General features: G+C 31.6%; 1 protein-coding gene across 1 annotated transcript; it reads left to right on the forward strand.

Moving 5' to 3' along the window:
• The first annotated feature begins 9,463 nt into the window (after nucleotides 1-9,463).
• On the forward strand, nucleotides 9,464-12,744 carry LOC11426796 (uncharacterized). The gene is made up of 3 exons (XM_039834098.1): nucleotides 9,464-9,606; nucleotides 9,690-9,853; nucleotides 12,506-12,744. The coding sequence occupies exons 1-2, from the start codon at nucleotides 9,519-9,521 to the stop codon at nucleotides 9,851-9,853; spliced, it is 252 nt and encodes an 83-aa protein (XP_039690032.1). The 5' UTR covers nucleotides 9,464-9,518; the 3' UTR covers nucleotides 12,506-12,744.
• Nucleotides 12,745-15,051: the final 2,307 nt, after the last annotated feature.

A 15,051-nucleotide genomic window follows, 5' to 3' on the forward strand; every position in this document is an offset into this window, starting at 1 on the left:
GAAAAGTTGTTAAATTGATGTAGAAACTATTTACAGACCTTAGATAAGTCATAAGATGATTACATGAATCAATGTTAGGCTTAAAACCATGTGAATAGGTGAATTTTCGTGAAAACTACACTTCTGCCCGAGCCTACATTCATCGCTCGCCTCCCGAGTGATGATCCTCGCCATAGCGAGTGATGAACTTCATCGCTCACCTCGCGAACAACTTTTACCCGCCTCACGAGTTGCACCTTGCAGCTCGCCATATCGAGCAGATTCACTCGCCTAGCGAGTGTGACCAGAGAGTCAACATGATTTCGTAGTTTTGATCCTTAAGTTGAACTTTAGATGATTATGAGTGTCTAAACATGTGTAATAATGATTAAGAAAGATTCTAAATTGAGATTGAACCTGGAATAGTTTAAGAATGGATTTTTGGGAGTTACACCTGAACTCGCCATGGCGAGTAGAGGCCTTCGCCTCGCGAGTTGTCTAGTTACAGAATGCTTTGTTAGGTTAAATGTGATCTTTGTCACACGAGTTGATGTGAGTTGATCTTGGAGGTTAGAAACTAAGTTGTTTATCTTGTTATTGTTGTTTCAGTAAGCCTGAACTATATAATCTGATGTTGTTGTTGATGTTATATAATTGTATATACATTACATGAATTATGTTTGATGTTTGAGATGTTGTTGATTCACATTTGATATTGTTATATCATGTTGCTTTGCATACTGCCTATGTTGCTGTTTGTTTATTAACTAAGCTGCATGAGTCGGTCTAAGTTGAAAGATGATGATGTTCCAAATTATTGGATATATATAAGAGGTTGTTGTTTATAAGAGGTTAAGTTGTTGTGTCCATGCATTAGCATTCATTGTTGGGGGTTTGATGCCCTGGAGCCTTTTCTCACCACGTTGGGGGCTTGATGCCCTGGAGCTTTAGCTCAACTAAGTTGAGGGCTTGATGCCCTGGAAGTATATTAATAATTATTACGTTGAGGGCTTGCATATAAGAGGTCTAAGTTGCATAGTCGAGTTGGAGTCGCATTTGTCGAGTCAAAGTTGTTAAGTTGCCAAGATGTTAAGTTGTGATTCTTTATATGAACTATTAATGAAGTGATATATGATATATTATTATCTATGATGGTATTATGTTGTTTTCATGTTAAATATAATTGTTGAATTATATGTTTAATATTATTGTTTTGTGAAATCTCACCCCTTCTGCTTGGAAATGTTGCTCTTCGTATGAGTAACTTGCAGGTGATCGAGAGTAGTTGCTGTTGATTTTCTGTCGTGAGTGGTTATCCCTCACTGAGTCTTTTAGGTGCTCTGATACGTAACATGATGGGATCTTTTGTGGCTATTTTCTATTCCTTACGTATTTGATTTATGATTAAGTTGTTTAACTGAATATTTATGAGATGTTTGATGAGGCCTGCATGCCAAGACTTATTTATGTTGATGAATTTAATCCGCTGCAAAGTTTTGGAATTAATATGTTGATGATTTTTGGAAGGATAATTAGTTAATTATCTCATTTATGATTTTAAGAAGTGTAGCATTCCGTTTATGTGTTGATTACTCTGATAAATGTTATGAAATTTTTAAGTTGGGAAAACGGGGTGTTACAATAATCATAGTGAACAATATAGTTGTTGTTTCGTCCAGAAGTTGAGGTTTCGTTTTCAGGAGCTGGCATGTTTTTCTCTCTGGATCTTTGACTGTGGCACAATTAAGAGGCTGAGCACAAACACACACACACACACACACAGATAGAGAAAGAGAGGGAGAGAGAGGGAGAGAGAGGGTGAGAGATAGATAGATAGATAGATAGATAGATAAGGAGCAGACACAAAACAATTTATATTGGTTCCTCCTACAAACCAGGAGTAGTCCAATCTCCTTGCACTTTCAAGGGATTTCACTATAATCTCATAGATTACAAATGCTCAAGCACACAAACAAGAGACTTCAGATGCTCAATCACAACTGAAAGAGACTTCCAATGCTTAAGCATGCAAGCAAGACACTTCTAAATGTTTATAAATAAACGAAATGTGTTCTTACACTTGACATACAATCAGAGGTGTAAACAATACAACACATAACAAACTCTTAAGACTTAAAATTTCTATGATACAAACTTTGATAAGAAATTCTTAAGTGTTCTTTTGCGCTATTTGATTTTGGCAGAGTAATGACACAGTAAAATAGCAGAGTCTTATTATTTTTCTTCAGAACTTCAACTCCTTCTATAAGCAAGGATTTGAAAGACGTTGGAGAAATATGTCAGCGTATTAAGAGTCATTGAGAAGCTTCAAATCAAGAATGTTGGTCCTTTGCTTGATACAGATAGTTCCGTTGGCTAGACATTTGAAATTCCTTTGCAGAAACAGGAATTATCCGTTTGTTCTCTTTTTCCTTGAAGTTCTTTGTTTGTTTCTACACATGGTCAGAAGAAGACAAATTGTACTATCAGATTTTGATAGAGACAACTACAGAAGATGACAAATCTGACGTGGAGTCTAAGTCCCTCTAGATCTTCTGTACTTTAGAGTTTGGAGGTCTTCAAAGTACGATGATCTTCCAAGTTTGACGAGGTCTTTTGAGTTTGATGATCTTCAAAGTCAAATAGTCTTTAGCTTCTGAGTAGCATCCTTTCTTCTGATCTAAGGTGTTGACTTTTGGTTGACATTTCTTCAGATCATCTATCATAGTCTTTGAGATTCTCTTATGCATATGATGCTCTTATACATGTTCATACCTTGTTATATTTAAATCTATGGTCTTGTGCTCTTGAACATATATTAACATATCTAATTGTTCTTTAATATTTTGTTATCGTCAAAACCTTAGAAGAATTGTACAACCCAAATTTATTCCAACAGTGCCCTCTCTTAATCATATTATTTGAATTTTTCAAATATTTGAAGTTGTAAATTTACAAAATAAAAATAAAAGGAAAATTCATTAATGTATAATAGATAAAACTGATAGAGCTAAATGTATAAATCAATCAAAAAAAAAAAAACTGCTTGAATGTATAGCATACAAATAAACCTAAGGAACATCATAAATACCGTTAAGAAATTAGTCATTATAACATTTAATCTTGTAGTTGATTCATAACTCGATAACTTGATTGAATCAATTAACAAAGAGAATTTTTTTTATAAACCTACCACACCTTAGTTAATGCATGCCTCGTTAATTCAATAAAAGATAAAAGCACGATTGATATATTAATTTTAAATTAAAAGAGATTAATTTTAAAATTATTAAGTAAATCACACACAATTTTGTTTCTTTAATTCTCATGAACTAAACACAATTCTTAGATTCATGTATATTAATCACAAACAACATGATTAACTAGGTACGAATCACCAATATATCTTACGAAGAATACATATCCTACTCATTTTTCATGTATCTTATATGACGTTGAAGTCACGCATTTCTACCACAAACAACAACACCAACTTCATACATGAACCACTAATATATTTTACAAAGAATATATATCTCCTTCATCTTTCTTGTATTAACTATGTCTCTTTGAGTCATGCATGTCGTGTTAAAATAAATATTATATGTGTTAGAAATAGAAAGTTATTTTAAATTTTAACCTCTATTACATTTATGTATTATGAATGAAACTTGTATCAATCAAATAACTGATTTTTTTAATAAAGAATCATATAAAAATTTGTAATATTTTATGAACATATTATAAATTATATCATTTATTTAAAATTAGAAGGAAAAATATCAATATTTGCAAATTTAATTTTTCGCACAGGTTATATATGTACTGTTTTAAAAATATATATATTTGCAAATTGTTGTGTACTCAAAACCCATAAGCTTGGATACGTAGTATGGGTACAATACATATATATAGATACATGAAATTTTTAAAATTTAGGATATGATACAATTAAGATAAGTGTGTGTGTGTGTGTGTGTATATATATATATATATATATATATATATATATATATATATATATATATATAATATACTTGAACAAATACGCGTTGATTATTCTTCATTAATATAAAAATCTCAATTTAAAAAAAAATATATAATACCGCTCCTAAAAAAATATATAATACTTGTGATAGAACTTATATATATATATATGGCATATCAAGTGAGAGGAGTAACTTAAATGAGAGGGTGAGAGGAATTAATATCATCCTTTGGATCAAAATACACGGCTAAGATCAAATTTGAGGAGAAAAGGCTTGGAGGGAACACTTGAATAAACAACATACGCTTTCTCTTCTCTCATATGCGCCCCTGCCTCTTCCGTTTTCCTCTTCATGTTTTTCCTGGTTTTCTTCCTCTGTTACCATTCACATGAATAATTTCCATTTATTTCACATGAATTTATTGAAATTGCTTCTTCAAATCGTACACCAAACTCAACTTCCTATTTATTTTTATTATTATTATTATTAACAAAAGGAGATTTTTGGTTATCAATCGACAAGAAAGAAATTGCTAAGAGTAAGAACAACAATCATGTGAATTCATGTCTCATTATAAGGTGTGAGGGTGTATCAAGTGAATTCATGGAAAAGATTAATCGTGTGTAGATTTGTTAAAGAAGATTAATTAATTGCATCATTCTCTTGTAACAAACAGGAATTTGGAATTTTTATGGTAAATTAATTTTGTGCATCATAAAATTTTCTCTAGATTGTGAAGTAGGTTTTGCGAACAAAAAAAGGGGAAGAAATTTTAAGATTGAAAGAAAGAAGAAGGAAGAGAAGAGAGAGATCAGAAGCGCACATGCATTTTTACAACTAAATCCATCTGAACCGTTTGATTAGATTCAAGGGTTGAGATTTATCTCTCTCATTCTCTCATTTAAAAAGTCCTCTCATTTGAAATGCCATATATATATATATATATATAAGATATACTTTAAAAATATGCATTGATTATTCTTCTTTAATATATAACTATAAAAATCACAATTTAAAAAAATATAATACTTCTCCTAAAAAATTATATAATAATTGTGATGAAAATAGAAAATATATAGTTTTTATATAAAATATATTCTTCTTTCAAAAAAATATATATTCTATTCTCATTGTTAGGAAAAATATCAACAAAATCATCATTAAAATAACTCAAAATAAATTTTGTCAATGATGACCAATTGAATATCTTCTCTTTAATTACCTTCATTCAAAAAAAAGCATAGCTTTTAAGTTTGGTTTTTCTTAAAAAATGGTTCATGACAATTCTACTAATTCATATCCTAAACTGAATCATATACATCTCTATTGAATTCTCACAATATTATTTCGTTTGTTTTTTTTATACCTTTCATCTTTTCTTTGGATGTGTATGTGAAAAGTATCTTCTAAATATTTGTGTGTCCATGTTGAGTATACTATATAAGTATCAATAAAATACATTTTAAAATTTTTAAATTTAATTTCGATACGTTTTTTTTTTACAAGTAGAATATAAATATTGAGTTATAAAATTAATTTTGATACGTATTAACATGTATATTAATTTCAATACGTATCCATGAATATATGAGAGTAGAATATAAATATTCGATACAAATACCTCTCCATATATGGAGTATCTAGACTTTATAACTCAAAATTTATGCGCATATTTGAGTATTAATATCATTATAAGATCAATTGTGTTAAAAAATTCTTAAAAAAAAATGTGTTCATAATTATCGACATGAGAAAATTGTTTTTAAATTTAAATTGGGTGATTTTCATATTTTTGAATCAAATCTTTTGAATAATTTATTTATAATTTTTTTTTTTGTGGTGGTTGGAGTCGAAACTTTGCATATATACTATATTATGCATTATCTTTACCAACTGAGATAAACTCACGAGGACTTATAAAGTTTGTTATATTATTAATATATTGAAAAAAAAATCATAAATTAGCAAAAAATTTGATCATGGTTTGCATAACCTCACCCATCATGTCGTGACAACCGTGAAAACAATAAACGGTTTGTTTGTCAAGTAGTGGCTGGTCGACTGCGATTAATAGTGTGAGCTGAATTTTAGATGGTATCGACGAAACCGAAGATCATGATTATGGTATAAAAATAATAGCTAAATTTATCATAAACTCATGTAAAAGTTGGTTAAGAAACAAAATGTGAAAGAACATGTTTAATTGATGTTCACACTTTTTTTTTTTTGGTAACAAAGCTAAAAAGGAAAAAAAACAGAAACACAAGGAAAGAGGAAAGGAAGAAAGCCTAGGGAACAAAGTCCCAATAACATCATTCTTCAAAGAAGGTCGTAGGTCATCAGGAGGAGAGGAGTGAAGTAATAAGACGGCATCTGAATTTTTAACAGTTTCTCATATCATTTAATGTAACGTGTTGTGAATTTTTAACTAAAAAACATAAATAAAATTAAAATGTGTTGTGAATATCTTTTCCACAATTGAATAATAAAAATATTTTATTTCAATAATAAACACACTAATATGATTTGCCTCACACCACACTCGAGGGTATAAGAAAATACATAGCTTTCACTCCCAAAATTTTGACACTTACTTGTGACGTTGAATTCCTTTCTATGTAACAAGAATTAGGAGTGTGTTCATCTTCTCCACTACAATACACATTAACACAAACTTTTAATTTTCTTTTTTGTTGAACTATATAAAAAACAATAGCTTTCACTCCCAAAATTTTGACACTTGTGTCCAGTAGCAAAGCCAAAAATTTTGAACAGTGGGGACACAATTACATGATTTTTTTTAAGGGAGAGTTGGTGTGGTTGATTTTTTTGTTTCAAGAAATAAGGTGGAAGGGTTTTCATTTTACTCATTGAGAAAGAGACGACCGCATGTGAGTTTAGAAATAAAATCTCACAAAAATTGCATGTGAGGTAAATATTACCTCCACTTATGAATATTTATTTATGTCATCTATCAACTGATGTGAGATTCTTTAACAGATGAAGAGACGGAGTGCGACAAAAATTGTTGATTTTAGTATTAAAAAATTATATATGAGAGAGAAGTTTTGTTTGTGTGGTTGGGGACATCAAATTAAAGTGGAATAAATTGTGTGCAAATTCCATAGGGGTTATGTTCCAATTCATAATGTGGATATGTATACCGGAGGATGTTAAAATATATCTGTGCAGGCAGGAGTCCACACAACCTTGAGTTGTGGCTCCGCCACTACTTGTGACGTTGAATTCCTTTCTATGTAACAAGAATTTGGAGTGTGTTCCTCTTCTCCATTACAATACACGGTAACACAAACTCTTAATTTTCTTTTTTGTAGAACTATATAAAAAACACTTAGGCTTTGTTTGCGAGAAAGAGAATGAAACACTTAGAAAAAAGGAAGGAGTAAGTGGAAGAAATAGAGGACATTGGAAGGAGGGGTTTTAGGGGACTTATTTTTTCCCAAAAAATTGTATTGGAGAAGTTTTTTTTTTCAAATTTAATATATGTTGTTATAATATTCTTAAAATTAAAAATATATTAATCATAAGCATTAATTTATCACTCTCTATAACAATACTTTTTTAAAAAAATGCAATTTATCAATCTCTAAAACAATCTTTTTTTAAAAAAATATAAAAGATTTCTCAATTTTCCCTAAAACTTCTTTCCCAAAGCTTTGCATTCCTCTTCCCTCCAAACTTTCAAACAAAATCTCAAGAGGAAATGTCTGAAACCATAAGGTAATTAGAATTGAATTAACAATTTAGCGTGTCTAAATTATTTCAAACACGTATCACATAACGCATTCGCCACATAATTATCAACAAATTTGAATAAAACATGCTATTTTATATGAGTTGCGAGCTTGCAAGATGGACTACGGCCTATTTGTTACTGATTTTACAAAATGTCATCTTTATATTCAATAACTTATAGATTAAGTTATTTCAAAACATCTTTTGCAATTTATCCAATACGCAGGTTTTCTGAAAGCGCGTCGATCTTTATTTCATTTGATTTGGCTTCAGTGTGTTTGAGTTTTGTGGAATGAACGAAATGACAGGCTATTTAGGAATCGACAAAGCTCTACACCACATCTATTAAAATCATGCTCTTTGTGGTGGTTGAAAGTTAGTAATGTAATTTTTAATTTTGGAATGCATAATTGGTGGTCGAGTCCACTTTTATGTATGGGCATCGACTGACTTTGTTGTAATATTGACAAAATTTTGATCTTTCCGTGATTGTTTTGGCACACCTTGTGCTGCAACAATTACGTTGCTTAAGGTAATATAATTCATTTTTGCTTGTTCAAAAAAAAAAAAACTTATAGATTAATTTGTCTAATAAGTTCTAACTCAATTGACAAAATGTCGAAATTGTTAGGCCAGACGTCACAACCGAAGTTTGAACCCGACATCTCCATATTTATGTGTATGTTTATAATGACTTTGCCGTTTCATCTATCTAAAAAAAAATTAAATATTAATTTTAAATTTTTTAATAAAAAATAGGGTTAAATATGTTTTTGATCCCTATAAATATGTTAATTTTTCGTTTTAGTCCCTCTAAAATTTTTCTTCAACATTTAGTCCCTATAAAATTTTCAATCACTACTTTTGGTCCCTATTTTTTATTTAAATTTTGTACTTTTTAATGAAATTATGCAGAAATATGTAAAATATTCTAAAAAAAAATTCCTTTAAAAAATTAGAATTTTTTAACAAAACACAAATTAAATATGAATTTTTAACCGTAAAAGATATAAAAATTCATATTAAATTCATGTTTTGTTCAAAAATTCTGAATTTTTTTTGAGTGATTATTATAATATTTTGAATTTTTCTGGAAAATTTCATTAAATAATATGAATTCTACATATGAGTTTACTTTAAAAGAGGGACCAAAAGTGAAGATTGAAAATTTTATAGGGACTAAAAATCGAAGGAAAATTTTAGAGGGACTAAAACGAAAAATTGATATATTTATAGGGACCAAAAACATATTTAACCCTAAAAAATAAAACTATTTTGTACAAAATAAAATGTTGTAAAAAATCAGTTATCAAAACTCTTTTTTGAGAGAAACGTCTGAAAACAAGCTTATATAATATTTATATTAAGGCTTAATTGCACTTTTCCTCCCTATCTTTTGCTAATTGTGCGATTTTGCACCCCATCTTTTTTTTTGAGCGATTTTGCACCGCATCTTTTTGCCCCCTTTCTGATTTTGCACCCCATCTTTGTGTTCAATTGCACTTTTGTCCCTTATCTTTTTGTTAATTGTGCGATTTTGCACATTCTCTTCTTTTTTTGAGCGATTTTGCACCCTATCTTTAGCCCCTTTTCCTCTCTTTTAATGATGATTTTGAACAAAACACAATTGACAAAAGATGAGTTGCAAAATCGCTCAAAAAAAAAAGAGAGGGTGCAAAATCGCACAATTAACAAAAGGAGGAAAAGTGCAATTATTAAAAGGTGATTTAAAAAGAAAACATAACTAACTGTTCTACAAGTTGGACGCGCAATTGAAGCGAGGTGGAAAGGCAGATGGAATCATCGATTTGGGAATACAGTGTAATCCTCTTCCTACGTCCTCTCTTCGCCATAGCTTTCGTTCTCTCCTTAATCTCTCTAGGTTTGTACAGTAACTTGTTTTCTATCTATTTCTTTCTCCATCGCTTTTTCAATTTATCAATTTGATTGAATACTTGTTTGTAGGTTGGTTATTGGCATGGAAATTGGTGTTGGTTCATGTTCCTTTAGTACAAGAGATTTTTGGTCTAAAAAAGAAACCTGTTCGATCTAAGCCCCAAACTGGTCGTCTCTCCAAAATTTACAGCAACCTTAATAATCCCCCAATTTCATCTTCATCTTCCTCTTAGGTTCGTAACTTCTCTCTTTCTCATTTTTCATTTTATTATTGCGAATTGAATCAAATTGTAGAAAGATTAAATGTTTTGAGTTGATAGTTTCTGTAGTCTAATGTGTTACTGTTTGGTAGTTTATCTCGTTTGGGCTTGATATTGGTATGATAGAAAAGATAGATTGTTGTCAAAATGCCTACTAAATCGTGACATCCATACAAAATCGCAGGATTTTAAAGGGTTTTGAAGGATTTTGTCCACTTTAATCTGAGTCATTTATGACTATATACAATTTATAACATATATTTAGCATTATTATTGTTTTGGTAAAATGCATCGTTTAATTGTGATTTTACGATTTCTTATATCGATGTTACACAAGTAGTTGAGTAAAATCCTACGATTTTGATTGTGATTTTCGATTTTGCTCTTCCCTTTTGGCCTGAAGCAAAATCCCGATTTTGACAACCTTATCATAGGAAGGAATAGTTTGAGATACACTATCCTATATTAACTCGAATTTACGGAATCAATATGACAAAATTTTTTATCCTTGTAGTTTATCTTGTTTATTAGTGCAAATTCTATCCTTAGGGAGGCCGTTGTGTTAGGAAAAGAGTATAGTAATACGACAGAATGTTTTTCCCTTCTAAACACACTTCATTGACCGTCGTTTTTGGCTTCGTAAATAACATCTAGCATGCACGCTCAACAAATCCATCTAGATTATGGCTAACATTGTTTAGTTAAACACATTTGGAAGTGGTTCTTGTAATTCTAACTCGTTGAACCCAGCAATGCTATCGGATCATCCTCATTCTCGGCTAAGTACTTCTTTGACTGTGTTCTTCACCATCAAATGCACAAAAAACATAGCTTCCAAATCCATTGAGCAGTGGTCTTTTTTCTTTTTGGGAGAGACAACTTTGTTTATACAATCAATCACCAACCAACGTTGTTCACAAAATATGACCAAATCAAAGGACTCTACATTCCTCAATCATGATAAGGAATTGATCCGTCTTTGTCTCAAAGACTGATCCCGTCACCATAGCTTCACATTTTTGCACCCTTATATATCCACTAACATACAAATTGTCATACAACTTAATGCACACCTTCACAATAGTCTTTTCTTTGGCAACACGAAGCAAATGATGCATACAGCTGCTCAAAAGACACTAAGTAAGGTTGCGTGCTGCATCATCTTCAGTCATATACAAAAGATATTTTTAGCACATGTTTCTTATATTTTGTTCAATAGAAAGAAATGTCTCATATCTATTGTGCCTCTGACTTCATATCAATACTGTTCACAACAGTATGGTAATCCTTAAAGCACAAATCCATGAGTGGACTTGAAGATCATACTGACAGTCCAAAGAACATACACACTTTACATCCTCTATTGTTCCCCGTGTCAGGCTCCTCAATTCCAATCTAAATGAACTTCTTGCAAAGTTGTACCTCAATACCAATTTTTGTTGTGCAGTGGTTGACTTACGTCATCATGGCCTCATTGCATCTTAGACCATCGACAATGGCAACAAGGATGACAATGATGTCAAGTTCCAGTTCAGTACTTTGTCTCCTATCTCTCTCTTTTTTCTACCAATGCCAATGCTAACAAGAGCACCAGGGCAATGCCTCCATCCAAATTTCAATTATGAGGCCTATCAATCTCATTTCTCTACAACAATTCTCACCACAGCCATTCCTTATGCCTTGATTTTAAATTTCCCTGACCAATGAAAACTTGTTCTGTGTTAATGAGTTTGGTTTTTTAAGGTATAAGTTACTTGGTATACACTATGTAGTAAATACCGGCATAGCAACACTACACAGAATCAAATTGTATTGCAATTTTGAGTAGCGGCTGTAATACGACCAATAGTTGCCAAATTGCTGCTGTAGCATCTACTGCATTGAAACTTAAGTATAATTCTTACGATTTGAAACTTTTTGGTCATTTCACCGTAAAATAGATATTTTTAGCCCTCAACTTAATGATTTTCCCCTTTCTTTTTTTTTAAAAAATTGAATGACAATGAAATGGCCCCCTCCTGTCTTGTCATTTCTTCTCCGAAACAGCTTTACCTTCACTTTTTGTGGCTTTCTGGAAGTCACCCTCATTTTGGAGATAGTGATTTGCGTTTACTTTAAATACATACTTTAAACCTTGGAGGCTAAAATTTATTTTCTTTCTGTGACTTTCTGTCAGTCATCCTCACTTTGGATATATTGATATTAGTTATGTATATATGTCTCTAATCTCGCGTATTCTTCTATATTTTTATCTTTTCGGTGTTTAAAATCAGTTTCTTGTATCGTTTCCCTAAACTTTGACGTTCCATACTGCTACTGCCCACTAGCGCTATAGCGTTTTAGGGGTCAGTCACTATGCTCCAGTATACTCCACTGATATATAATACTTTCTGGTTATTATATAGTGTAGTAAATATTGTATATGATAAAAGATAGGAGATTATAAGGTTGATATGATATCATGTCTTGTTTATATCTAAAACTCATCTCCTATGTATTTATCTTAAATTGACACCAAATAGGTCATTCATTGTTTCTTGCCTTGCCATTATAGATGAGATCATTAAATTGATTTAAGATATAGAATCAATCATGAGTATTAACGGTTGCTTCTTGTCAATGCAGATATGATCATTGAATTGTAAACAGTTTGTTGTCAATGGCTAACATGGAAGCACAGGTAGTGACTCACTGATTGAAATAAAATGAAAAATTTCCCAGCAGATGCCTCAAAAGCTCAGGGATGTTTATATGTTTATATTTGTACACAATATTAGTTCATTAATTACTCTATATGTTGCTCTGTGGAACTACTTCGGCAAATCCAAGTGATAATTATTTATGATTTATTTTTATGATTGTCATGCAAACTACACACATTTATGTACGTGCAGGCAACTAGGAAGCATGATATATTGATATCTGGATCTTACAATTAAAACACGTCGTTAGCATCTGTAACTCCCAGATGAAATGGCTTAGTGCATGTATAGAGTCACGACTAATGTGACACAGTTTTGTTGAAAGGGTTACAGCGTGGTTTTTGTCAAAATTACGCTGATGCAAATTAATTCTGACAAACTCACTGTCCGTACAAATATGTATTATACATTGTAAGTTTAATTTAGTGCGTAATACCCTCTTCACTGCACTTTGCTTGTTAAACCTCTCAATTCATATCCCTTCCTCCTCTTCCCAACCTTTTGGTTCACAGTACTCTATTTACTCACTTTCCCTCTTCCGAACCTTCTCTTTCTTCAAACCTAACTGCTCTCTTATTCTTCCTAAGGTGAACATGACCTTGTTAGCGAGTAGATAAGAGAGTCCTCTAGACTCATTCTCGTTTGCCCAAATAAGAAAATAACTGTTAAACACATCTTTGGAGTATGATGTTTTGGAACAAGGTTGCACTGAGAAAGATATATTGGTTGAAGATGAAGCCATAAAGTGTTTGTTAAGGCCAATGGTTAGGGGTTTGAGAGGGTATACAACAAGGTAGAGAATAAAATTATTGCAGTGTAGAAAGAGATGATTGCTGCTTAAGTTGATGAAGGCAAAGATGGAGGAGAATGCAAAGGAGCTTCTTGGATTAATGCAAAATGAAGGCTTAAACACCCATATTTGATTACCAATAACTTATTGACAGAAGGGAATGTAAGTAATATTTGGTATTTTTTGAAGGGAATACAATATTTGGTATGTTAAACATGCAAATTGAGTCCTGTCAATCGTAGTTAACTTTACATGACGAAACCGAATTACAACAAGGACACTAATAATTTTTTAGAAGGTTAAATTAAATGTTCATTTTAACAGTAAAATATGAGACAGTTTAAACAAATTCCTTTTGCTGGAAGACCAGCAAATCCTACTGCAAAGGTACTTTGCATGTTAATTTGGTGGGTGGGGGTTTGGTATGAGCTTTGTGTGTGTTGGATTATAATTTTTTAGGCTAAATTGATCATTTGATCCCCTAATTAATTTCTCAGTTTTGTTTTGGTCTCATAACTGCTAAACTTCCATACTAGTCCTTTAACTTTACCTCTGTTAGTCAATAACATTGATCCTTCTGAACATTTCTTATATTCCTTCTCAGTTACTTCTTTCTTCCAATGTTCTTTCGAACAATTTTAGATCCATACCACTCATTACTCTTACGATATAAAACCAACATAAGGTACTTCCTTTAATTCGAGCGATTGTTACGATACTTTTACTTACAGGGATATAGACTCTGTCATTGTAATTTAAATCTGATTGGAATTCAACTCAAACTCTTCCATTTCTACTGTCCAATATGAGGTTCCGACGTTTTTCCTCTAATGTTCGAATGGTCTCCATAATCGGATTATCTTTAAAATTTTATTACCCTCTGGCAATTACATTATCTAGCGCACTGAGTTATGATGCTGCATCTACTTTAACTTTACTCGTTGACACACACTGAATCTTCGTTCTGAAGTCCAGAGCTGAATCACAACCAAATGCGGTTGATGACATTACTTCCCTGATATTTGCAAAACCCTCTAAGTTTAATCACTTAATTTAAGTCATTAAGTTGCAATTTTGGTAACTTTAATTATCTTCATGCTACCGCGGTAGAAGCATGTTTGTTAATTTTGTACTACACTCTATAAGTATCCCATGTTTTATTAAACTTATGTCTTCTGGTCCAAAGTATTTTCCAATCCAAGTCATAATTTTCTGATGCGCTCTCTGATTTTAGAAATTCCTCGTCGAATCTTAAGGGTTACCTCGGATGTTAAATTAGAGGTTGCAACCATAGACCCTAAGGAAATATACAAGCTTGAGATTTCCAATGAACCAAAATTGTCTAAAAATCCTACAAGAATTTGACACTGACAAAACAAGTGAATATCCAGTGAAGAGTTTAAACCTTAAGATATGTCAAGCAATCTAGAAGTTAGAGGTTAGACCGAAGTTTCCAATCTTATTTAGTTGACCCAACAGATTAAAGAGTTCACTAAAAATGATGGTCAACGATGTTGACAACGGAATAATAACTTCTTTCATGAAAGAAAAATTTATTATCAGTAGGACCTGACTCTTGTCAATAATAAGAATGAGTTAGAGAGGTCTTGTTTAATGACACACCATAAAAGTAATGGTTTGGCTTATCATCAATGTTGTTTACAACTAAAATAGTCAGG

Source organism: Medicago truncatula, chromosome 5 (assembly GCF_003473485.1).
Source record: "Medicago truncatula cultivar Jemalong A17 chromosome 5, MtrunA17r5.0-ANR, whole genome shotgun sequence".
NCBI lineage: Eukaryota > Viridiplantae > Streptophyta > Magnoliopsida > Fabales > Fabaceae > Medicago > Medicago truncatula.